Source organism: Scylla paramamosain, chromosome 35 (assembly GCF_035594125.1).
Source record: "Scylla paramamosain isolate STU-SP2022 chromosome 35, ASM3559412v1, whole genome shotgun sequence".
Classification (NCBI taxonomy): Eukaryota; Metazoa; Arthropoda; class Malacostraca; order Decapoda; family Portunidae; genus Scylla; species Scylla paramamosain.
Window position 1 is genome coordinate 2096741 of NC_087185.1, and position 25760 is coordinate 2122500.

Consider the following 25760-nt stretch of genomic DNA (forward strand, 5'->3'; position numbering starts at 1 on the left):
GTTAGGGAGTAAGAAAGGAAGAGAATTAAGATGTAAGAGTGGACGAAAAATCTATGAAGCGATGCATCTTTTCATAAACTTTCCTAATACAGTTACACCTTAATTCTTTCCTTTCCCTTTCTTCCTTCACCATATTTGTGGCTTTTTGCGGGAGGGACCACACTTACAGCTGCGGCAATTTTCCTCTTCTTGCAAGCTCTATACAAATTCTAGATATAATTTGTAAGAAAAGGAAGGTTTCTGAGGCTGAGAACGCCCCGGCGTACAGAGGATTCAAACTAATCTACGGAAAGCTAAATACTGCTGGAAATTAAGGGAAGTAAGAAGGAAAGGAGGGTGATTAAGGTGTAAGAGTGGAGGGAAGGAAGGCCCAGGCGAAACAAAGCCTCATTGTACGGAAAGCTAGATACTGCTGGAAATGAAGTCTAGGGTGTAAGAAAGAAGATTAAGGTGTATGAGTAAAAGGAAGGTCTATGACGCAATAGGAAGGTCTATGAAGCTAAACAAAGTCAGAATTTAACCCTCCATTGTCCAGAAGATTGGGTACTGCTGGAAAGGAGGTCAAGGAAGTAGTGAAAGACGAGGATCAAGGTGCATAAGTAAATTATGAACGTCTATGAAGCGATGTATTCATAGAACTTACAAAAAGAGGAAGATTACTGAGGTTGGAAGTAATGCTCCATTGTACAGAAAGGTAAATAATGTTGTAGATGAAGACAAGAAAGTAAGAAGGGAAGAGGATCAAGGTGTAAGAGTAAAAGAAACTTACAAGCAAAGTTAAATCAATGAAGCAACTAATACTGCATTGTAGATCCAAGAATCTGTTAGTTAATGGGTTTAGAAAGGAAACTGGCGGAAGATCATAATTAGACTGAGGGAAAACACAAAAGAGAGTGAAAAAGAGTGAAGAAAGTAACTAATCAAAACTTTACTAGTTAAGAGATTTAGAAGAAAAACTCTCAGATCATATTTAAATTGTGGGAACACGAAACATAGCGAAAAAAAAAAGAATGTAGAAAGTAACTAAGAATATATTAGATTAACAGGTTTAGAAAGGAGACCGTCAGATTAGAATTTTAGATTGAGGAAAGACTCGAAACAGAATAACAAAGACTGTAGAAAGTAACTAAAAATCAAGAGGTCAAGAGGTTTAGAAAAAAAAAAAAAAACTGAGATCAGATTTCAAGAGTGAGGGAAAGCACAAAACGGTGACTTAGTGTGCATCAACTGTCTATACTTTTTAACCACGAGTGTACAAGCCATCTCTCAAAACGAGTCGTGAGTAATTACATAAACTGAAATTTAATGATGGCTTATGGAGTGATACCAACTCCAAAATTATAATTTGTGGTAATTTTGACGTGCCACAGGTGTGCAGAGGACATAAACACGCCTCGTAAGTATACATGAGCTGCATCACTGATTAACTTACGCACTCCAAACAGGATCAACGTTTCTTCCCTATCCCTTGAATATTTGTTTATAGTCAGTTAGCATCCATCACCTTATGTGTATTAAACTATTTTCCTTTCGCCTTTGCCCTCGAGTCACAGGTTGACGCCATCTACGAGTCTCTTCCAGTTGTTTTTTATCCCTTGCAAGTGTTTGACAACGTGTATTATGCAATGAAGAGACTACACACTGGCCTGATACTCTGATGTCAACCTACTGGTCACGATAAGCATCAGTGACGTTTGTAACTTACTGAGGTATCCATGTTGTACAGGAACTGCCACGTGTAGGTCTGCTGGCTTCTTGTAACTCCCATCATGGTCTTATAAGCAAACATATATAAGCTTTTGTTTTCTTTAGCTTCCCTCATGGTCTTGTAAGCAAATTTACAAGCTTATTTCCTGTAGCTTCTCTCATAGTCTTGTAAGCAAAGATACGTAAGCTTTTATTTCCTGTAGCTTCTCTCAAGGTCTTATAAACAAATTTACAAGCTTATGCCTCTTGCAGCGTCCCCTACGGTCTTATAAGGAAAGAGACATAAGCTTTTGTTTCCAACAGCTTCCCTCATGGCTTTATAAAAGCAAACATATATCATCTTTTGTCAGTTTATTAGTCTGTACACATGCTTGGCCGCAGCTGAAACCAAACACCACAGGGCAGAAATGTCTCGTCTCAAATTCAAAAATATATATATATACCCAAGATCACGTTCTTTGGCCCAGCAATGAATTCTTCGCAAGCACTCGACTTGCTTTGATACTGAGGAAATATTTATTAATCACAATACATGGTTTACATTAATATAAATAACTAAGTGTATAACTCTTCTCTCTCTAATCACTGTTAACCCATTTCTACTCACTTCCCGCATTAGTTAGTTGAGTTACACCAGCGTCTATACTCGTACCCAACACCACGTGCTTGTAACTACTCACACGTCACATAATCATATAACGTATCCCTCTGCATGCATGTCTGCTGCTCGGGACTGCACGGCCATGACGCATCCCTCCCCACACTGGTAAGGGAGAAGCGATGACGGGATCAAGGGTTCACTTTCTGCGAACTGTACCGGTAACTATCACTCTTGAATCATCCTGAGTGCACCACAACTCCATTCAAGGCATTCCTGGTGATCACGTCCACAGCCTCCCACGCCTAATCCTCCTCCAAACACTAGGTGCGCCGCGAGGGACCTGCCTACCCCTCCCAGTCCTGCTTCGGTGCCTCAGTGCATCGACTCTGGAATCGAAGCAGGGCGGCCATTTCGTGTGTTGTGTGTTGTTTCCTCCAGGCGCCATTTCGTGGACTGGCAGAGATAGGCAGGCCGCGCGGGAGTTTTCAACCCTACATGGACTGTACCAAGATATCACAATAATACAAGACCGCTATCTACTTACTCCTATCAACCGTTATGGAGAAATCATCACATCAAGACTGTTACACAACGGAAGGTCTCTAGTTTGCTTCAACACGAGTAAGTCAAGGCGCCGAGGCAGCGGCTGCCAGCGTGACCCTCGGCGCGGGGAAAGGACTGCACTAATCGTCGGGCACGTGCAGGGGCGCCTGGGACACGTCGCCACTTCCTGTGTTAACCGCCACGCCGTTGATGGTGACGCGTGTGGGCGCGCTGATGGACGAGATGTCCCTCGCACTGGAGTTGACGGCTTTTTCCCCTCCTGAGGTTGAGCGGTTGCGGCGGGGCGGCACAGGCGGCGGCGCCCCCAGAGGGCCAGAGATGGTGACTACGGAGCTGGCAGGCTTGGAGGGCGGCGGGGCGGCCTTGGCCCACTGACCCGTCTGGCGCTTGAGCAGGCCCTTGAAGGCGTCCTTGGCCCAGTAGAAGTAGACGATGAGGCCGAGCAGCACCACGATGATGAGCAGGAAGGCCAACGTGAGGGCCACCACGTGCCCCACGTGGTTCACCTGCTCCTCGGGCACCAGCGTGGGCTTGCCGGCGTGGCTCTCCACGTCCACCTCGTTGTAGTCGTCCTCGTAGTCCGGCACGTAGCTCGGGGTGTCGTCCGCCGAGCCGTCCTCCTCTGTGATGGTGATGTCCGCACACGAACGGAACTCCTCCTGTGGCCCGCAGCCCACCATGCCCGTGCCGTTCTCACACTTGCCCCAGTTGTTGCCCGCCACGTAGCGCCATCGCAGCACGCACTGCTTGCACGTCATCCCCGCCGGCAGTCGGTACCTGGCGAAGAACTTCTTGGAGCCCGGTCCGGGGTAGTACCTGTGGGGGCAGCGGTGATTAGTAATGCATGCAGTACCTGTCAGGGGATCTGTTGATGGCACACACTGACACACCGACACACACACACACACACACACACACACACACACCTAGCCCCGCTGCCGTCAGCCTGCTTCAGGAGGTGCTGCTGGAGGCACTGCTCAGCCACGGGACGCAGGGGATTGTTATGCGGGCAGATGTGGAACTCGAAGAAGCCTCTGTGGTTGGCGGTGAGCTCCACGCCGATCACCGCCACGCTGCTGTGCTTGTACTTCTTTACAATCACGCCGCGCCCGTATTTGCCGCCGCCCTCGTTGTCCCGCGGCTGTGGAGAGACATTGCCATCAGGTGACTCGAGGCAGGGTACAGACGGAGCCCTGACAAACCAATATCCCGTTCTAGAGATGGTGCAGTATTACGAATCTTCCCTTAGACCAGTGGATGGGAAAGTTTTGGTACTTGATGCCTGCAGTTTACACCTATGCCTGTCCCTAATAAAGAAGAGACAAAAAAAAAAAGCAAAAGACATCGGAAGTATTAGAGGAGATAGTGAAGGGAAGAAATGGCAGGTGTTAGTAGAGAGAGTGAGGGGAGAAATAGGAGGATATTGGAGGTATTGGAGGCAGTGAAAGTGTAATAGAGGGAATGAGGGAAAGTAATGGATGAGTAGGGAGATAGTGGAGACAGTAGAAAGGTAGAAAAGATATAACAGGTAGGTCGTGGAGGCAGTGAAGGCAGTGGAGGCAGTAGATGGAGTATTTAGTATTGACAAATAATTCTGTACGAGGGGCAATGATGACACTATTACCACAAGTCCTACAGCGGGAAGTCCTACAGGCAGTGACGTCCTGACAACACCTGAGGGAAGGGGAGGGGACTTACCTGAGGACTCTGATAGGGGTCGCCGCACGGGCCACACTTGCCCCCGTTTCGCTGCCACTGGTTCGCGAAGCCCCCGCAGTATATCTCATGGTCGTTGTAGTTGTGAGGGGTACTGAAACCAAACCTGGCGGAACACACCTCATTAGAACACAGGCTATAGGGATAAACTAAGAATTAGATCTAAAACTTGCCTGAGCACAAACTATGGATACCTAAAACTTGCCTAACATACCTCATTAAAACAAAATACAGAGATAAGCTAAGAATCAAAATTAAAACCTGTCGGAACACAGTAATACACCACCTGGAGAGATGAGCCAAGACAACAGTATAACCATGTTTCTGTCCTGGTCTCATTGTGTCATCAGGATCTATAAAGGGAATACCATACGTAGGCCTAAAAGATTTCTAGCAGACTTCCTAACGCTCAATTTGTTACCCTCTTTCATATCGCATTCCACCTAAGGCCTAAAATACACCTTGACAAACAGTGTAGTCATGTTTGTATCTTGGTCTCATTATGTAGTTAGGGTTTCTGTACAGGGAATATCATAAGTAGGCCTAAAAATTTACACCAGGTTCTCTCTAAGATGTAGCACCTTTAATGAGCTTTTTTTTCTATATTACCTTTTGTTGCACCTTGACCAGACCCATAAATAGAGAAAAATGAGAGAGAGAGAGAGTGTGGGAAAGAGAAGGACAGGTCAAATCACGCAGCCCCACATAAAGAAGTACCCACGAGTCCCAGGAAGCCTCACAGGACACAAGCAGGATCAGGATAAGGGCCCCGGACTGGATTGCCCCTCGCGTCATAGGATGTTGAGTGTCCTGAAGGTCACCGCCGCCAGGAGCTCACCTATGACACAAACCTTATGCGTCGCCACCTCGCGCCCTTCTCTCGTGTTTCCAGTAAGCGTGAGGATTGCATGCCTTGTGTGAGTCAGTGGTTTGGTAACACTTCCTGGACCGCATTTACTCACGTTTCAAGATTTTGGTTCGATGTTTGTAAGGAGTTCTCTAAGTTAGTGATGTTTTGTATCTATTTATCTATTTATTGGTGTTTTAGTAATGGTAGTGGAAGTTTAATAGGTTATTTTGATCTTGACTGTACGATTAACAAGATTTAGTGGATGTTACTAAGGTTTTGGGGTGTTTTTATGATTCTAGTGGAGGTTTAATTAAGGTTATGCATCATCCTTTAGTCATCCGTCTTGCCTTTACGATTAAGAAGCTACAGTGGAAGTTACTAAGGTTATGCATCATCCTTTAGTCATCCGTCTTGCCTTTACGATTAAGAAGCTACAGTGGAAGTTACTAAGGTTTTTCTGTGTTTTAATGATTCTAGTGGTAGTTCAACTGGGCTTCTGTATCATTAGTGAGGCATTTTGTTTTTGTCTCTATGATTAACATGGTGTAGGTGAAGTTACTAAGGTTTTTGCGTGTTTTCATGGTGCTAGTGGTGGTTTAACAAGGATTCTGCATCAGTAATGAGAAAACGACGCAGGGAAACCTAATTAACCATCTCGATCTTGTCTCTACGAGTAACAAGGGCTATAGTAGAAGTTACTAAGGTTTTTTGCGTGTTTTCATTATCCTAGTGGTAGTTTAACAAGACTTCTGCATCACTGACAAAAAGAGAAAAAAAATACCCATGAAAACCCGACTAATCATCTCAATGGCCTATAAAAACAGCGCTTATGAGAGAACGAACGCATATTGAAACACTACCTTTGCCGAGACATGAGTGACGGCGGAAGTGCGGTATAGAGTAGCGAACCAGAGTCACCTTCCGCTGGTTGCTTAAGTTACAACCTACAGCAAGACCCAACCTTGCATATACAACACAGGCCAACATCAGATTCCCTTCCTTCACACATGACCACTACAAAGATACAGAAAACATTGTAGATGAGGTAGGAGAGGTAGAGGAGGAGAGGGAGACAGAAACACCGAGGGAGACAGGAGAAGAAGGTCCCGTTAGGGCGACCGTACACTCGGGGAGGACGCCAGGGTGAGGGAGGAGGAAGGAGGAAGGGGGTGTCTGTAGGTCACGCGGACAGAGACCAACACCCTCAGGTAGGAACGTATAAACACGCAGGAATGTAGATCGGGGGAGAACGGGAAATATACGAGGTGGAAAAGAAAACGGGTGAAACATAGGAGATGCGTGAAAGTATGCAAAGAAAACAGGAAAATAAATGAGAAAGTGATGGTGACAGTGTTTTCTTTAATGTGAATAATGGATGATACGACTAAACAGGACCGGAATAGAGTAGTGTAAAGAGCAGCAAGAAAATGAGGAAAATAAGTAAAAAAATAACGATATACCAACGTTTTTAAGAGGAATGCAATGGGTGACACGAGTAAACACGAAGAAAAACAGTAGAGTAAACAATAGCACTGAAAAAAAAACAGAAAAACAAAAGAGAAAAATAATGATAATCGTGTCTTTAGCAGTTTATAAAGGGAAATTTACAGCAATGAAGGAAAAAAAAAAGGTGATTATAAGTGTTACATAACAATTACACTCTTATGGTCGATGGAGGTAAAGGAAAAAGAGAAGAAAAAAAAAAGATGTGTTCATTGTTGAGCGAGAACGAGTGTGTCATATTGCAACACCTGAGGGAACACGGAAGATGCCTGAGCAGGTGAGAGAGAGAGAGAGAGAGAGAGAGAGAGAGAGAGAGAGAGAGAGAGAGAGAGAGAGAGAGAGAGAGAGTGTTCTAGTTTGCTTCTTTCCTTCTTCCTCCTCCTATTTCTCCTCTTTCCTCCTCCTCCTCCTCCTTCACCACCTCCTCTTCTATTACTACTACTTCTAATACAACAACAACAACAACAACAACAACAACAGCTACTACTACTACTACTACTACTACTACTACTACTACTACTACTACTACTACTACTACTACTACCACTACAACACTACAACTACAAAATACTCTAGAAAGAGGAAGCCAAAATCACATATTTAGCACCTTTTTGGCCCCACGCCGTCATTTCTCACCTGCATACCTGAGCGGGTGGATGAACAGGTGGATGAGAACAGTTAAAGGTGACATTAGGATGAAGGAATGTGGAGCGACTTTTCCACCTTGCATATGGGAGGCGAGAGGTGAGGGATGGTGGGTGAAGGCGCATAAGTGGAGGTGGTGGAGTAGGATAGTGGGTGCAGGAGAGGTGTTGGAAGATGTAGGAAGGCAGTGGAGGAATTGAAAGTAGTGGAAGATTAGGAGTAGCGAAGTAGTCAAGGTGGAATAAAAGGGTTTATGAAGAGGTGTAGTGGAGGCAGTGGAGAGGATAAGGAGATAAAGGAAGGAATGAGAGAAGTAGAAAAGCAATAAACGTAGAATAGGAAGCTTGTGGACGTAGTGGAGGCAGTGGAGAAAGTAAGAAGGGAAGTAGAAAGTGGAGGAAGAGGAGGAGGAGGAGGAGGAGGAGGAGGAGGAGGAGAAGGAGCAAGGTAGTGGGGATAGAGAAGGTCATGAATCCAGGCGTATATTGATCGATATCTTCAGTCCGTCAGTAGGTAGGCAGCATTGTGGCGTCTCTCCTCACATGACAGTAACTTAACAACAGAAGGGGCAGGGAGTAGGAAATATCGTTAAGTTCGTAAGATATTCCTGGAAATTCATCCTTTTTTTTCTCTCTCTGATTAACATTTGTTCCTTGGGGTTATTTATTTTTTTTCCTGACTTAATATCCTGGTTTGATTTTTCAGGTTCTTTGGTATGAGATTAATTTATGTTCCTTGCTCTTTCTTACCTAGTGTTTTCGTTTCCCTTCTATGCTAACTCTTGTTCCTTGGGGTAATTTTTTTTTCCTGTGGCTTAAATTTCTGGTCTACTCTCACCTTCTTTGGTATGGGAGTAATTTTTTGTTCCTTAATCTTTCTTACTAAATACAAGATCCTTCTCATGTTTTTTTTTTGTTTCCTTCCTATGACTAATTCTTGTTCCTTGTTATAATTTTTTTTTTCCCATAACTTAAGATTCTGGTTTCCTCTTTCAGTTTCTTTGTGATGAGAGTAGTTTTCTGTTCCTTCGTCTTTCTCAGTAAATTCAAAGTCCTTCTCATGCATTTAATTGCTTTATCTATTCACTGTTCAGTTATCTACCTAGGACACTAACTATTCTGTCTTACTTCTATTTACACAACTAACTTTCAACATCAATTCACCAAGCCAACAAAGTCAATTATTCAAATCTAAAGTCCTTATGCTTTTAATTATTCTGCATTCACTGTTCATCTATCTACCTAAGACAATAAGTATTCTGCCTTACTCCTATTTACACAACAACCTTTGAACTTTAATCCCTTGCGAGAGTGTATCAGCCGACAAAAAGACACTAGATGCATGTTATATAAAAGGCAACAGTGAGGTGTTTTACAGTACGTCAAGAAATGTAAAAAAAAAGAGGTGAAGTTCATAAGTTTACGGTAAGGAAGGCTGGGGTTGCTGAGGTAGAAAGGTGATGTAAGGTAGTCGGGTTTTAAAGGTCGTAAAAGCAGGGTTGTCATTCTGAGAGGGTTGAGTCTTTCACTGCCAGACACTTTTTTTCCTGACAATCCCTTATGTTTTGTACTAAAGCATGTTAAATATTCCTGATCTTTCATTCTCTTTTCACGTTATTCGTCCATTTTTTTTTCAGACATTTATTTTTGTACTACAGCACGTTAAATACTCCTGTAATTAAAAAAAAAAAAGAAAAAAGAAAAAAAAAGAAAATCATTCTTTTACTCTCTCTTTACTCCATCCGTCTACGCAAACTCTACTTCAATAATACTCTGAATGCCAAGAGAGAGAGAGAGAGAGAGAGAGAGAGAGAGAGAGAGAGAGAGAGAGAGAGAGAGAGAGAGAGAGAGAGAGAGAGAGAGGACAACGAAGCAATAACGTTACACACCACATAACCAAAGTGAATTAAACGCAGAACGACGCAGACGAAAAGATCAAGAGAGCAAACTACTTACTCTTCTGAGAGGGTAACGTTAAATCTGGTCTTACCGTATTGGCACGTGAAAATAAGAAAAAAATGTACAAGTGATCAAGGCTGCTGAGCGTCTGGAGGGGAAACTGAAGGAGGAAGGTGGAGGCGGTGGCTGGAGGATTCAGATAGAAGAAAGTGGGAAGGAAAGGACTGGTGGTGAAAGAGAATGAGGGATAAAAGAGTAATGAGAGAGAATTCTTATGGAGGTTGAAAATAGAGACATGAACGAAGAAGTGAAGGGAAGGTGAGAGGAGGAAACGAGAAGGAGAGAATGGATGATGAAAGAGAATGACGAGTAAAAGAAAGAGTAGAGAGAGAAAATTATAACGGAAGTTATAGAAGGGAAACGGAGCGAAAAACTTTATGGGAGGAAGTTAAAGATGATGAAAGAGAACCATTATAAAAATACACAAAAAAGAGACGGATGGCGGAGGGAAATTTACGTATATTACGGGGTAGAATTCATGGCGGTGAAGCACAACGGCGAAAGTAATGGTGAAGGAGGATTTAAGGGAGGCAGTGAGGGTGGTAACTGGTACTAGAAAGAGAGGGACGCAAGGGGAAAACCAGTGACGACTCGGACTTGTTTTTGTCGAGGCGGACGACCGTATGGGCTGCCGCGCCTCTCTCACTGGACACTACAACCATTAAGAGCGTTCGCGGAAGACTAGTAACCCCAAACACAAGAAATAAAGCGGTTTTTTTTTTTTCTTACGAGTGAATTGCTAGATGGACTCTGGGATACGTGGACTTGTTATGGTTTAGTTTTTTGAAAGTTTTAACGTGTTTTGTTCTTCATTCTTCGATGGGTCTGCTTCTGTTTGTTCGTTTGTGTTCCTTAGTGTTCCTCGGCCCGTACACTGAATAATAGAATGAACTACAGCCAACCGGTCTCGACTCTGAACCTCATTAGTTATACAGAATCAAGGACAAAGCCCAGATGAACCAGAATATATATAACACACACATCAACGAACCATCACCTCCCTAACTCTACAATCCTAATAGCAATCTGTCAGGGTAAACTCAAATAAACATTGGTGAGTGAGAGAGTGACTTTGCTCAGTGACTTCAGCTTTAGTGTTTACAAGCAGCACACGAGACACATTCCCCAGACAACACAGCTCGACAAGACACATTTTTCCTAGAACACACGAAGGTCAATGGCAAGGATCGATGGATACCACCTATGACAAACACACACACACACACACACACACACACATACACATTATTCTCTATAAGGATTGGCATCTTCAGTGGGTCTATTTTTTTTTTTTTTCGTCTTTTTGTTGCTCTTCACTACCTCTCTTACACAAAACACGCAGTTGAAGAGATGTTGGACAGTCATTAATTAAGGTAAGCTGAGGTGAAGTGAGGTGAGGTAAGGGAAGGTTAGGCAAGGCAAGGTGAGATGAGGTAAGGTACAATGAAATAAGATAAGCTAAAGGATGATGAGATGAGGCAAGATAAACTAAGATAAAGTAAGGTGAAATAGAAAGTAATATAAGATTGAATTAGGTGAGGGTAAGGCAAGGTTAGGTGAGGTCAGGTTAGGTTAGATATGGCACAGTAAGATTAAGTACGGTAAAGCAAAATGAAATAAGGTAACAAACTGATACATATTAAATTAGAAAAAAAAAAAATATATGCGTGTTCACTTTCTTGGTTTCTCCGGAGCAGGTTTCCAGCTGGAGGTCAGGGAAATGATGGGAGTGAGTTGTGATGGTAACCTGATTAAGTTTCCAAGGTGAAGAGGAGGTCCAATAACACAGCAACTTTCTTATAAGAGAGTTAGCAACACTTGACCTGGTTGTGTGTGAAGACTTATCAAGGTTACAATTGCGAAGATGAGTCAAGTTTCTCTCTCTCTTTCTCTCTGAAGGAAAAAACAAACAAACAAACAAACAAAAAAAAAAAACCTAGGCATTTTCTCCAACCAATTCCGAGTTAATGGGACGAATTAGAACAGCGATAAAACAATAGGAACCAACTGCAGTCCAAAATAGTTTTAAATAGTGCGTGTCTTTTTCAAAATTTCCCTTTCCGCCAGAACGATTTATCTTCAACGCTCTCTAATTTTTTTTTTTTTTCCTTTTTCTTCTTTTTTCTGTTTCTTCTTATTTCACGCTCGGTTCCTTTTGCTTTCGCTGTTTTTATCCTTCACAATTAAAAAAACGTATATATTTTCACTCCTTCCTCTTTAGTTTCTCTATATTTTGGGCGTATTCATATTTATTTTCTTCATAATCGCTCTATTTCTGGTTAAACTTGAATTTCTGGCCTGCTCCTCCTCAAGTACTAATATTTCCCAAGTTGCATCATCATTTAATTTCTTTTGATAATTGTTTCCTTATGTCCCTTCCTTCCACCCCTGATTTCCTGATTTTTACTCTCTCCTATATTAGTTTCTCAGTTTTATTTTGGATTAAACTTGAATTTATGGTTTGTTTTTGTTCAACTAATAATGTTTTCGAAGCTGTACCGCGATTTTTTTCTTTCTATATCTGTTTCTGCCACTCGTGTTTTTTTTTTTTCTTTCCTGTTTGTGACCGTTGCTCTATTTTTTTTTTTTTTTTTGCTTAAAGTTGAATTTCTGGCCTGGTTTTTCTTCAACTAGTAATATTTCCTAAGGTGCACCAGAATTTCTCCTACTTTCTCTTCGTAATTGTTTCCTGTCCTTTCCTGGCACTCCCGTTTCCTTCTCTCCTCTGACCACCGTTTTCTTTCTCAAGGGACAATGACCTTGAGGGTTACGTAAGAAGAAAGATAAAAAAAATCTTTCCTATTAAGCTTTCTTCTGTCAATATAAACCACAACAACTATAGGAAAAAAAAACATCGAATCATATAAAACAAACGTAAAGGAATCATAAAAAGCACAGGAGAAAGCAAAGAAGGTTCATCGTACCCCTTCACACACAACCGTACACTCCCACACACGCCCACACAAGAAGAGAGAAAAGAAAATAATAATGTTCTCTCCTCATGATACAAACCACATCTGTAAATTTAGAAGACAAACTCAACTGGATTTAAAAGAAAGTAAGTAGAGGAGAAATTGTACGGAACTCTCTTCTTCATCTTTGTAAGTGGGCGCGCTTGGCAGGATAAACTCGTGTGGCTGTCATGGTTCTGGTTCACGTGGAGAAAAAGTGACGGAGGACAGGAAGAGGAGCAGACAAGTGGCTGGGAAACTCAACTTCCTCTTTACGCTTTCCTCTCTTTCTTCTCGGCACATCCTGACACCACGCTTCCCTGCCTCTCTCTCTCTCTCTCTCTCTCTCTCTCTCTCTCTCTCTCTCTCTGTGGTACGAATCTTATAAATCCCAAAGCTGATATCGTACAAAAACATTAATTATCGTACGCATCTATTGAAATGTAACTAATATAACCCAAACCACTCCATGAAATACCTTAATAACATTTGTACTCTGCTATTTTTTCCTCTCCAAGTGGCCACGTCTTTATAAACTGTAGTGTTTGGTGAGAGCGCAAGAGTTTCGAGTCCAAAGCGTCACTCTCTCTCCCCGAGGTCTTCAGGAGTCTGGCCTTGACTTTCTTGTACTTCCTTGTACTTTCTCCCAAGCTGCTGTCCCTCCTTCTACCTGGCTTTCTCTTTCTCTTTCTCCTCTCTTTCCCTTCCGTGTCCAACCATATCATGTAACCAACCCCTTCTTTTCATCTTCCTATTTTTCTTCTATTCCTCTTCTTCCTTGTTCCTCTTTCTACCTGGCTTTCTCTTTCTCCTCTCTTTTCCTTCCGTGTCTAACCATATCACGTAACCTGCTCCTCATCTTCCTATTTTTCTTCTATTCCTCTTCCTTCTTCTTCCTTCTTTTGAGAGCACAAGCGCATCCAGTATCTCTTCTCTAATGCTTCCGTGAAAATAAGGAAATAAATAGATAAAAAAAATAATAAAACTGGATTTGATAAAGTGGACTAGACTACCGCGATGAGAGAGAGAGAGAGAGAGAGAGAGAGAGAGAGAGAGAGAGAGAGAGAGAGAGAGAGAGAGAGAGAGAGAGAGAGAGAGAGAGAGATAGCACCACCCCTTATCAAGATTAAGACCACAGACAGTCGACTTGATTAGTTTTCATTTCAGACGCCACAACCAAACGTCGACTCAAGAAAGAACAATACATAGCCATCTGAAAATAAAATAAATCTTTGTAAATGTGTTAAAAATCGAAAATCTGTTGTTCACGGACCCAAAAATAAAAAATAACAGAAACACACACAAAAAAAAAATAAAATAAAGAAAAATAAATAAATAAATAAATAAATAAATAAATAAATGGAGACAAGGAGGAGGATGAAAGACTAGATTTAGAAGTCACAGTAAAGGAGAAAGGTTAAAGAGTTCATTCTTTCCTTTCCTCTTTCCCTTCTTGCTATTTCCTCTCTCCCTTCCTCCTCCTCCTCCTCCTCCTCCTGATCCCCTATCTTGTTATCAACTTCAGTGGATGAAAAACAGAGAAGGGAATGCGATATTTATGATTCCGATAGTTATCTTCACGCAATGCACATAACTCCTCTCTCTCTCTCTCTCTCTCTCTCTCTCTCTCTCTGCTTTTTCTCCCTCTTCAAACCTTTCAAATCTTAATCCTCTTCTTCCTCCTTCGCAATTATATCCCTCCTCCTCCTTCTCCTCCTGGGTTGACATTACGACAACCTAATGAAGCGGTTTCGTCCTGTTCACAAAGGATTCGAAGCACAATAGAACCGGTAGTCGAATCTCAGAATGACTCACAGGAACAATGGCCTGTGCTTATGTATGCGTGGGAGCAATACAGTGTTACGTGCCTGTAGTAGTGGTAGTAGTAGTAGTAGTAGTAGTAGTAGTAGTAGTAGTAGTAGTAGTAGTAGTAGTAGTGTTATTATCATCATCCTTCTCTGCCTTCTCTTTCTTTTTCTTCTTCCTCCTCCTTCACCTCCTTTAACTGTTTTATTCTTCCTCCTCCTCCTATTTGTCTTTCTACTTAATTATTTAATCTATTTCTGTACCAAGTAATTAGAATCAATAAAAAAAATAAAAGAAAAAAAGAAAAAAGAAAAAGATACTTCGCTATTTACTTATCCTGTTTAATCCTCTTCCTCCTCCTCCTCCTCCTCCTCCTCCTCCTCCTCCAGGGCGACTCACCTCCAGGCCGTTGATCTCCCGGGAGGTTCAATCAGTCTGCCGTGACCCCTGACGCCCACACACGCCCATGCCAGTACCACCAGCACTCCCACGCCCGCCCGCACGCCGCCCATGGCACTTCACGGGCGTCGCTTCTCAAGGCCTGTTTAGAAGGGAAGAAAAGGAATATTAGTAGAAGGAAAATGATTTGTAAATGAAGGGGGAAAAAGGATAGGATGATTATTAATGACTCTACAAATAATAACAAAATAAAATGAAAAATAAAGTATTCTAAAAGATATGAGTAATATGTTTTGAAGAGTAACTTAGTAAATACACACAAGAAAAGAGGAAAATTTGATCTTTACTTTTAAATAAGGACCAAGTGTCTTTTTTTTTTTATTAAGTACAAATTCTATAGTTTGCAAGAGACGAAGACCGTTAACCTCCTCCTCCTCCTCCTTCTTCGTCTTCCCCTTCTTCTGTAGGAGCATAAATCTTATAACTTACAAGAGGAGGAGGCAGTTATCCACTCTCTCTCTCTCTCTCTCTCTCTCTCTCTCTCTCTCTCTCTCTCTCTCTCTCTCTCTCTCTCTCTCTCTCTCTCTCTCCAGTATGAAAGTAAACGTGGTAGCTTGCAAGAGGAGAGAAGACTTACACACTTCTTCCCCTTCTTCAGTTAGCGAGAGCATAAATTTTGTAGCTTGGAAATAATAATAATATAAAAAAAAACCTAACTACCTCTTCCTCCTCCTTCCCTTTCTTAAGTAGGAGTAAGTGCTAATTTTCTATTTTACAAGAGGCGGAGGCTGCAAACCACACCCCCTCCCTTCCTCTCCCTCCAGTACGCTTGCCAAACCAACACAAACCGCCTCCTCCTTTAGTGGTGACACCCTCGCCGCGGCCTTGGTAACCCGCACACCACCAGCTAGCCCGCCCAACGCCCCCTGAAACGCTCTGCTCTGCTCCCCATAAGTTTCAGAGGCTACAGAGATGTTTAGGCGGGTTTTCAAGAGTGTTTCTCCTGTTAATAATGTGGAAATATCGTTAATCTGTCACTAGAACCATAAAAAAATATCTTGAAAACGCGTGTCACTTCATCCACGGCCTTTTGAAAGCAGTGGAGTTGTGGCCAGAAGTGTTTTAAGACAGTCCCAAGAAACTGAGCCACCAAGCCACACGCAAGTTCTGGATTTCGCCAACTCACGTGTATAGGCGGCGTGTGTGTGTGCGTGTGTGTGTGTGTGTGTTCAGTGGAAAGCTCACAGATCCCAACCGTTCAATTCTCCACTTTCATTGATAACAAAAGACTGACGGTTTTCAAAGTGACAAACCTCAGTATGTTTTTGCACAGCAGAGGGTTGGAGGAAAAGGGAGAGGGATGAGGAAAGGTGACCAGGAGGGAGAAAAGGGACAAAGGCAGGAAGGGAAGGAGGGAATAGCAGGGGAGAGATGGAGAGTGGGAGGAGGTGATGGCGAGGGAGGGAGGGAAGGAGGGAAGAGGGTGGAAATGGGAACAAATGGAAGGGTTTAAGAAGGAGAATAGACAGAGAGAGTATTAAGAAACAAACGCATAGAGAAAGGGAAGAAAGAAAGAAAGAAAGAAGGTTAGAATTAGAAGGAAGGTATGAAGATAGGAATGGATAAGAGGAAGAGAGGAGAGGAAGAAAAGACAGGAAAATTGGGTGGTATTAAGAAAAGGTGGAAAGAGAAAGGAAGAGAGGAAAAGAAAGAGGAAAGGTAGGATTAGACAAGAAGAAAGACAGGAAAGAAGGGAAGTCTTATGAAACGGATGAATAGAGACAGGAAGAGAGGAAAAAGAGGACGGTGAGTAAACTACGGGTGACGCAACACACCATTACCAACACAACGCGGCGCAACACAGGAACAGCAACACCGCCCCGGGCCCTTCAGATCACCACGAGCGCCTGAGGGTTATAAGCTACCAGAAAGTACGTGAGTCGCTTAGCAGGGAGGGGCGGGGCAGCAGATGACAGCAGGGAAAGGAGATAAGATTAAACTTCTATCATTTCACCAAGCTTAACTCAGTCTTATATCAAAGTTTCTGTCTTAAGTCTGTTTTAATATATGAATGTAAGGAAGCGGACAGAGATGACAGTAGGTAAAGAGAAGGTAAGATCAATTAAAGTCCTATTACATCACCAAGTAGAACTGAATCTTATATCGAAGTTTTTGTTGATGTCTGTTTTAACATATGAAGGTAAGGAAGCAGGGCAGTATAGGTGACAGCAGGTAAAGTTTAAGGTAAGATTAAGCTTCTTCCATCTCACCAAGCTGAACTCAATCCCGTATCTGACTTAGCAAAAGAATATAATGAAAGTTACAAGAATTAAACACGAAAATTTAAAGCCTCGCCTTCTCCAGTCCATAAAACGTGTCCATTCCTCTCATCTACCACTCTATTTGAGAACCAGTTTCTTCGTCTCTCTTTCTTAAACCTAAATTTTTTCAAGCTCGAGCTCATTATTTCTTGTTCTATCCTGATTACTGATCCTGAAAATCTTGCTCACGCCACCTTTGTTATAAACCCTTCACGTTTCAAGGCTTCATCTCATCTCAGCTACTTATAACAGGTTCTTGTACTAGTTAGAGCCAAAAATTGCATTAAAACTGTAATCATGAAAACACTCTTGAAAAAAAACCCTAATACCTTCCACAGCAAATAACTAGAAGAGCTGGAGCTTCGAAACAGTATGAAGCAGACGCGAGTTGCTTCAAAGAAAGACCCGCGGTTTTGGGGTTTTGAGAGCAATGAATCACCTGAACTCGTGAAGAACACCCAGAAAATTTCATTAGCAGCTGGTGACAATTGTGACCGTGAGGCTGCGAGTTCTTGGTGAGAGTTGAGGAGGAGGAGGAGGTTGAGGAGGAGGAGGAGGAGGAGGAGGAGCTCTCGACGGATAGAAAGCTTCCGGGGAAAATAGAGCGAGCCGGAACCCATTATTTTGTCTCAAACACTGTGATGAAGGTTGTTTGTCTTGTTTGTCTGTGTGTTTGTCTGTACTGTTTATGTTAATGAGACTGGGTGTATAATACTTGTAGATGATTCGACTTAGAATAGTGAGGCAATATAATTATCCAGACTAATTTTTTAACCCAGTCATTTATACCCTCATTAAACCACTTTATTGAACTTTTTATTAATTTTTCTTTGATTTAGTCATGAATTAATTACTATTTTTTTTATTACATAAGAAGACCAATTGAAGCAACAGAAATTATGAAAGTTAGTTTATCATTTCCTAAAAAAGTAAAACAAAGAAAATAAGAAAAAAAAAACACAGAAAAGAACAGATTTCTAAGACGAAAGCCGAGTCACCATCACTGAGTTCCTGACTGCATTACCATTACTATTACCATTACCATCACAGCCCAATCGAAGCGGAGGAGCGCCACGCAATTACTGCCAGAGGGAAGACAGACAGACAGTTCCCACCACTTACATCGCCCCTCACTTTCCCCTCACGCTGCGCAATCACGGGTCGGCAAAACGTCGGCTCTTTTAGTAAGCCCCACGAAGCGTTACTAAAAAGCCGCGTTTGTTTAAGTATTGTTGTTTTGTAATGTTTTATGATGTATTTTTTTGTTTGCTTTATAATTGTTTGTTGTTGTTACTGTTGTTATACAGTGATTACTTAATTAACCACCACGTTTTCTTGAATAATTTTACTGATAGGTAATCTTTCCCATAATCACCAATATCATTTTAAACATTTACTTTTTCCCCACTGGTCTTTTAAATGGTTCTATAGTCGTGAAATAAAGAAAATTAACCACCCTTGTCTTTCCAATGCATTTACAAAAACTAAACTAATAAAAGACTTTAATTTTCCTTCATTTTTATCTAACCTTAATCACCTAAAGCTTTCAAGACAACCAAATTTTGCACTACAGTCTTTTAAAATACATCTATAACACATAAAAGACAAAAAAACAGCATCACTCTTTTCTTTACGTTAACACAAGATTGAACACACCAATAAAATAAGGGATTCATTTTTTTTTTTATTTTATCTAACACGAAACCTTGACTTATGCCCTGAAAGATTGCAAGGAGCTGTAAATGAACGCCCTCCTCCCATCCCACGCCCTTTCCAGCTCGTATTCACCTGTCCCATCACCTTCTACTGTCACTTTCTCAACCCACGCCTCTTAAAATGTTCTATTAGTATTCTAACTTTGCTGCCCTTTCTCCTCTTCCTACGTCTCCCTTGCCTTTCTCTTTTCTTTGTTTGTTTTATCTTCTTTCCTTCATCCATATTTTCCTCTCCACTTTCTTCTTTTCTCTCAATTCTCGTTCTCTCTTTCAATTTTCTTCGTTTCCTTTCTACTGTTTTCTCTTCCTGTTTCGCTTCTCTTGTTTTTCTGGTCGCTTGTAATGTGTTTTTTGTTTCCTCTTCCCTCACTATGTCTCCCCTTCCTGCTTTCCTATTCTTCTCCCCTCCCCAAGTCATTTCCTCCCCAGAATTAAGCTTTCCTCGCAAATCTGTAGCACGATAGCAATTCTAACGTTAATTCTCTGGCTAATCAAAAATATGCAAGTCTACCCTGAACATTTGAATTCGTATCACTTTTTCTACGTTAGTTTGATAGCAGAGCGAGAGAGAGAGAGAGAGAGAGAGAGAGAGAGGAAGTGGGTTAGCAGGTGAGACACGCGAGCATTGGACCGATATCTCTCTCTCTCTCTCTCTCTCTCTCTCTCTCTCTCTCTCTCTCTCTCTCTCTCTGTTGTCATGAGAGGATTAATTATGCCTATGCACGCTCACCCCTACCGCTGCTCACATCCATCTATACACAATTTTAAACCCCAGTGTCCGAGGTTACCTGGCTACCGGTCTTTACCTGTAATTACCTGTTCCTTGTGCTTGTAAATAGAGGTACGTGTTAATGCTCAGGAAATGCGTGGTTAGTGTGTCTGTCTGTGTGTGTGTGTGTGTGTGTGTGTGTGTGTGTGTGTGTGTGTGTGTGTGTGTGGGTTTGTTTTTCTTTTGGTATGTGATGTGAGTCTACTTCACTTCCTGGAGGAGGAGGAGGAGGAGGATGAAGAGGAGGAGGAGGAGGAGGATGAGGAGGAGGATGAGGAAGAGGAGGAGGAGGAGGAGAAGAAGAAGGAGGAGGAGGAGAAGGAGGAGGAGAAGAAGAAGGTAGAGAAGGAGGAGGAGAAGAAGGAGGAGGAGAAGAAGGAAGAGAAGGAGGAGGAAGAGAAGGAGGAGGAAGAGAAGAAGAAGAAGAAGAAGAAGAAGAAGAAGAAGAAGAAGAAGAAGAAGAAGAAGAAGAAGAAGAAGAAGAAGAAGAAGAAGAAGAAGAAGAAGAAGAAGAAGAAGAAGAAGAAGAAGAAGAAGAAGAAGAAGAAGAAGAAGAAGAAGAACAACAACAACAACAACAACAACAACAACAACAACAACAACAACAACAACAACAACAACAACAACAACACTAACAACTCCACCCTAATCACCTGTTTCTGTGGCTAGCAAGAGGATGTGTGTATTTATCTTTTTCACCTTCAAGTTTCCGGCAGACTGACGCACGCGGGGCGGACACAACGTTGGGGCGGGGATGCTCTGTTGATGTTATTGATGCTGGGGTTTCAATCTACTGCTCTCTTAGTTCACCTGTATGTTTACCTTGTTTTGTAATTAGTGTTGTGTTATGGTGAACATCTTACAATCGATCTTATTAGAGTACTTTTAATTCCTTCGTTATATCTACTGTCCATTTGTTTTCTCTGTTTTTTTTTCTATCTCTCCTTCGTTTCTGGTTCTTTTTGTGCTATGTTCTTTGGTTCTTCGTGTTTCTCTCTACTATTTGTGTGTTATTCCTGTTCCCTCCCTTTATTTCTGGTTGTTATTGTTCTGTGTTCTCCACTTCCTCGTCTTTCTCTCTACTGTTTGTTTTCCCTGCATCTTCCTTTCATTTCTGGTTCTTACTCCTTTATAATCTCCGCTTCCTTGTTTTTCTTCTATGTGTTGTCTATCTGTTTTCCCTGTTTCCGCCCTACCTCTCTGTCTCCTCGTCTCTCTCTCTGGTATCTGTTTGTTTTCCCTGTTCTCTCTCTACCTTTCCGCTATGCTCTCTTTCTCTTTCTTGCTTTTTCTCTCTGCTGTCTGCTTGCTGTTCTTGTTTCCCTCCTATCCTGTTAATGTCATTATTTTTCCCCTTCTCACTTTTTCCCTACCACTTATCCTATTAACATGTCACTTTTTTCCCTTCTTCCTCTTCATATAACGTCTCCACCTCTTACCTCAATACCCTGTCTCTCCCTGTCTCTTTCCTGTCACCTCCCCTCTCTCTTTTCCAAACCATGCCCACCCCATACCAACTCTTACCTGTCATCCTTTCCCTGAACCCTTAAACCCCTATTCACGCCCAAGCATCAGTCCTACACATCCCCCAGTGCTTCAGTTACACAAGGGGTTAAATGCACTGCTGTTAAGGTCTTAGCCAGGAGGAGGCAGGTTACTGGGGCAGCCAAACATGTCGTGATGATACCTCGGGGGGAAAAAGGAAGATAATGAGATAATAGAAGCAACGGGAAGCGAGGTACAGGTAGAGAAGAAAGGTAAGCTGTTTGGGTTGTTAGGGAGAGTAGGTGGTTAGGTGGGTGGGTGGTTGAGGGAGAGTAGGTGGGTGGGTGGGTGGTTGAGAGAGAGAGAGAGAGAGAGAGAGAGAGAGAGAGAGAGAGAGAGAGAGAGAGAGAGAGAGAGAGAGAGAGAGAGAGAGAGAGAGAGAGAGAGAGAGACGATACCTTGACGAAAACAAAACAGACACGATATTAAACAGAAAAAAGATGAAAAAAAAAAGAATAGAAAAATCAAAGTAATATTCTGAAAAGCATCTAACATTTCCATTTACACACACACTACCTGAATGAATAATAAAACAAAAATAATGATACGAAAAACCTTGGAGGTAATTGACACATACAGGTAACGCAATACACACACACACACACTCACACACACAAGCACACCTGACGAGACACATGTAAATAGATCAATGAGGGGACCTGTCTGGAATCTCATTAAAAGAGTGGCCATGAGAGCAAAGGTGTGCCAGGCAGTGAGAGGAGAATTAAATTAGAGATTAACGGATAACTTATTAGGATGTGTGTGTGTGTGTGTGTGAGGAGGAAAAACAATGAAAACAAGAGGAATAAGAACAAAAACAAGGAGAATGAAGAAGAAAAGAACAAGAACAAGAACAAAAAAGAGGAGCAGGAAGAAAAGAAGACGAAGAAAGAGGAGGAAGGATAAGGAAATAAGAGACAAGAGAAAAAAAACAAAACAAAGAAGTAAACACGAAAACTATATTAGCATCAACTCTAGCGATTGACACACACACACACACACACACACACACACAAGGCCGGTCTGAGACACACCCTTCCTGTCTTTTCCCACCAAGAGAGAAAGAAAGACAACCTTTATCGAGCATCTGAAAAATGAACCGTACTCTTAATACCAATCAGAAAAAAAGAGAAGGGTTTGAAAAGGTTATAATAATTACGTTTTTTTTTCTCTCTTCTTTATCTTCTTTATGCAGTCTCTCTCTCTCTCTCTCTCTCTCTCTCTCTCTCTCTCTCTCTCTCTCTCTCTCTCTCTCTGCAGGTATCTCATTCAGGTATAATGAAGTAAATTTCTGTTATTCTTTATATTATTTAATCGTTGTGTCTCTCTTTTATTTGTCCGTGTCCGTATGTGTGTGTGTGTGTGTGTGTGTGTGTGTGTGTGTGTGTATCCCTTCATCAGGTATATGAACTAACAAGCATTTCTAAGTTTCTAATACCATAACCTCTCACTAACAGCGGAAAAAAGAGGGGAAAAAAAAACAGAAAAAAAGGAGGAAGTAACAGGAAAAAATAAGATGAACAAGGAAAACAGAGAAAAAAAATGAGTGTCCTTCAGGATACTGCAAAGACTGACATGGCATCCGTGGTTTCCTGACCCTAGGAGACCAAGATGCTGATAATGTGCAGGGTTACTGGAGTTCTTCCCTCGCACCTGCCTCAGAACACCTGGCGGCCCGCACCTGTCTGCCCGTCACCCGCTGAGTCACTCCTCTCGCCTCACCGAGATGAGGTGACGGGAGGTGATGGGAGATGATTAAAAATGACTAGCAATGACGAGAGATGACTAAAAATGGGGTAAAATTCACTAGAACTGGCGGGGAGATAATTAAAAGAGAAGGGAAATGATAAGATATGACAGAAATTTAGCGGGAAATAATTGGAGAAGGCCAGAGATGATGGGGATGAGTAGAAATGATGGGAGGTGATTGTTAAGTGACCGCAGATGACTAGAGATGATGGGAAGTGACGAGAGATGAATGGGAATGACTGGAAATGAACAGAGATTATTAAAGGTAACTAGAAATGAGGGGAGATAATATTAGAGATGGCCAGAAATGATGAGAGATGACTGGAAATTATGGGTAAATGACGGAAAATGACGGAAAATTACAGAAAACAAGACCACAGATAAAAAAAAAAAAATAGCCTAAGATGACGAAGATAGAAAATATTTATCTATTACCAACACGCAAACCAACCACACAGGTCCGGTCACCTACCACACTTCTCGACTTCCTTACGTAACGCTGGAGTGACACGCAGTAAAAAAAAAAAAAATAAATAAATAATAATAGTGATAATAATTCTACACCAAGATGAACCTCCAAGGATTGAAATGTCTATTGTACTCTTATTGTTAGGAAGATCTATTGTTTCCAGTTTCAAGGTCACGTTCCTGTACTTGTAAACACCGTGAGTGAATGAACGTGAAAAGAATGACGATGGGATATTTAAAAGTCGTATGGGTGAATTTAATGAATGAACAGAAGGTGAGCCAGTAGAGAAACATATGAATGAACGTGAGGTGAATGACTAGATATTAAAAGTCGTATAGGTGATTTGATAAATGAATGAATAGGTGAGTTAGTGAAAAAAAAAATGAACGTTAGGTGAATGACTAGATATTAAGAGCCGAATTTGTATAATAATGATAGAAAATTAGTGAAAACAGATGATTCACTAGATGTATTGATGCCAGGTGCCTTAAATGAATGCAACATATCAAGGTGAAGGTGAAAGGTGAGGCGGTAGGAGTCACGGCGCTACCCTTACATTCAAGGTCAGAAAGATCAATATAGAGGCAATGTGAGACCTCGTAAACTCGTTCTTCCTCCTGCATCATCACCTCTTCATCTTTCTCTTTTTTTCCCTCCTCTTTTGCATGTATCATCGCCTCTTCCTCATTCTTTTTTTGCCTTTCTTTCTCTCTCCTATAAACTGTTTCCTTTCTTCTCTCTTGCATCGTCATCTTCTCTTCCTCCTCCTCTTTTTCTTCCTCTTTCTTATATGGATTCACGATCTTCTCTTTCTTCTTCTTGTTTTTCCTTCGTTCCATTCTTTTCATCACGGTCTCCTCTTCTTCCTCTTTTTTCTTCCTTCTCTTTCTTCTATGGACTCTTTGTTTTCCTCTTTCTTGCATCATCACAGCTCCCTCTTCTTCCCTTCTTTTCCTTTCTCTTTTAAATCCCTTTCTTCTCTTTCCTGCCTCATCACGACCTCTTCTTCCTCCTCTCCTTCACTCTTATATGATCTCTCTCCTTTTCCTCCCTTCCTCCATCTTTTCTCTTACATCTCTTCAATTTCGTACCTTGCTCTCAGTCTCTCTTTTTTTCCACCCATCCAAGCGAGGCTGTATAAAAAATGGGTGCTGATATCGTGTCTGCTTGTAAGGCTGTCACGATGCACTGCAAGACACAAGAGTTCAATTTGCAATCAGATGAGACGGGAAATTTATGGGTGCAAATGTAACACACACACACACACACACACACACACACACACACACACACACACAATGCCTGGGTGTGCTTGGCGTTAACAGGCACAGAAGTTCAAGTATCTAGGTTAACTTGTGTACTCTGAAGGCAACTGTGGTTTGTTTCCCTCATGCGTTTGTAGCTCCGGGGGATGAGTGACATGATTAGTAGCAGTAGTAGTAGTAGTAGTAGTAGTAGTAGTAGTAGTAGTAGTAGTAGTAGTAGTAGTAGTAGTAGTAGTAGTAGCAGTAGTAGTATCATCACCTTACAAAACCGGATGATATTTACTCCCAAAAACCCAATACTGTTAGCCACACCACTTCAATATGACCAGCACAAACACTCACACGAGGCCAATGATACAGAAGGCCAGAGACACACAACAGAAACACAAGAATCATCACATCACACAAAGAAGACTCATATCAACACTGCCACTTTGTACAAAACACTCGTAACTCAACCATAACCTCCACTGCTGCTTAATAATTTAAAACACACACACACACACACACAAAAACACAAGTGGATTGAGAAAGGATATAAATTTTCATGTATTTTGTGTCAAGGTACGCTGTTTTTCATGCAGGAGGCGTAGGGAAGGAAGAAAGAAGGAGAGAGAGTGAGCTTGCGACATCAAAGCATCCTAAACACGCACGCGAGGACCTGAAGGACGCACCGCAGTCACCCATTGAAGGCAGGCATAGAAAATGGAGGTGCATGAGACGAGACGAGCGGTTTCTTACGGGAGGGTCAGTCACCTTGCACCTGCCGCCCTCTGTCAACCCACCCCCTCTCCACCTCTACCATTACCGCCCCCCGCCCTTCGCAATCCCTTCCCCGAGTTTACTTCCCGTTTTCTCTCCACTCATTACTAGTCTACACCCTTATTATTCCTCTCTACAAGTCTCATTATTCATTCTTCTCTCTTCTATCACTCTCAGATCATTGTCACTCTCCCCTCAGCATTACAGCGAGGCAGTCAACGCATATCAAAGGAGTGGCGTAACGGGAAGACGTGTTAGTGTGTGTGTGAGTGACTGTGTGTGTGTGTGTGCCAAGGTGACAATGAAATGAGTAATTATACCAGGAAGCTTCTCTCCTAAGTCTACTCTCACACTCCTCCAGCCAGTAGCAGCCGTGACGGATTGTGATGTTACTGAGGAGTGTGTGAGTAACTGTGTTTTGAGGGTGTAAAGTGAAGGGTGGGAGATAAAGGAGGGAACTGTAAG

General features: G+C 42.0%; 1 protein-coding gene across 3 annotated transcripts in view; it reads right to left on the reverse strand.

Moving 5' to 3' along the window:
• Window positions 1-2043: 2043 nt before the first annotated feature.
• Window positions 2044-25760, reverse strand: part of LOC135090546 (uncharacterized) — a 39005-nt gene continuing 15288 nt past the window's right edge. For all 3 annotated transcript variants that reach the window (XM_063987384.1, XM_063987382.1, XM_063987383.1), the window contains 4 exons: window positions 14701-14842; window positions 4571-4694; window positions 3799-4013; window positions 2044-3688 (listed from right to left, as the gene is read on the reverse strand). In XM_063987384.1, coding sequence (XP_063843454.1) covers window positions 2992-3688; window positions 3799-4013; window positions 4571-4694; window positions 14701-14813 — 1149 coding nt within the window. In that variant the 5' untranslated portion in view covers window positions 14814-14842 and the 3' untranslated portion in view covers window positions 2044-2991. The remainder of the gene's footprint in view (window positions 3689-3798; window positions 4014-4570; window positions 4695-14700; window positions 14843-25760) is intronic.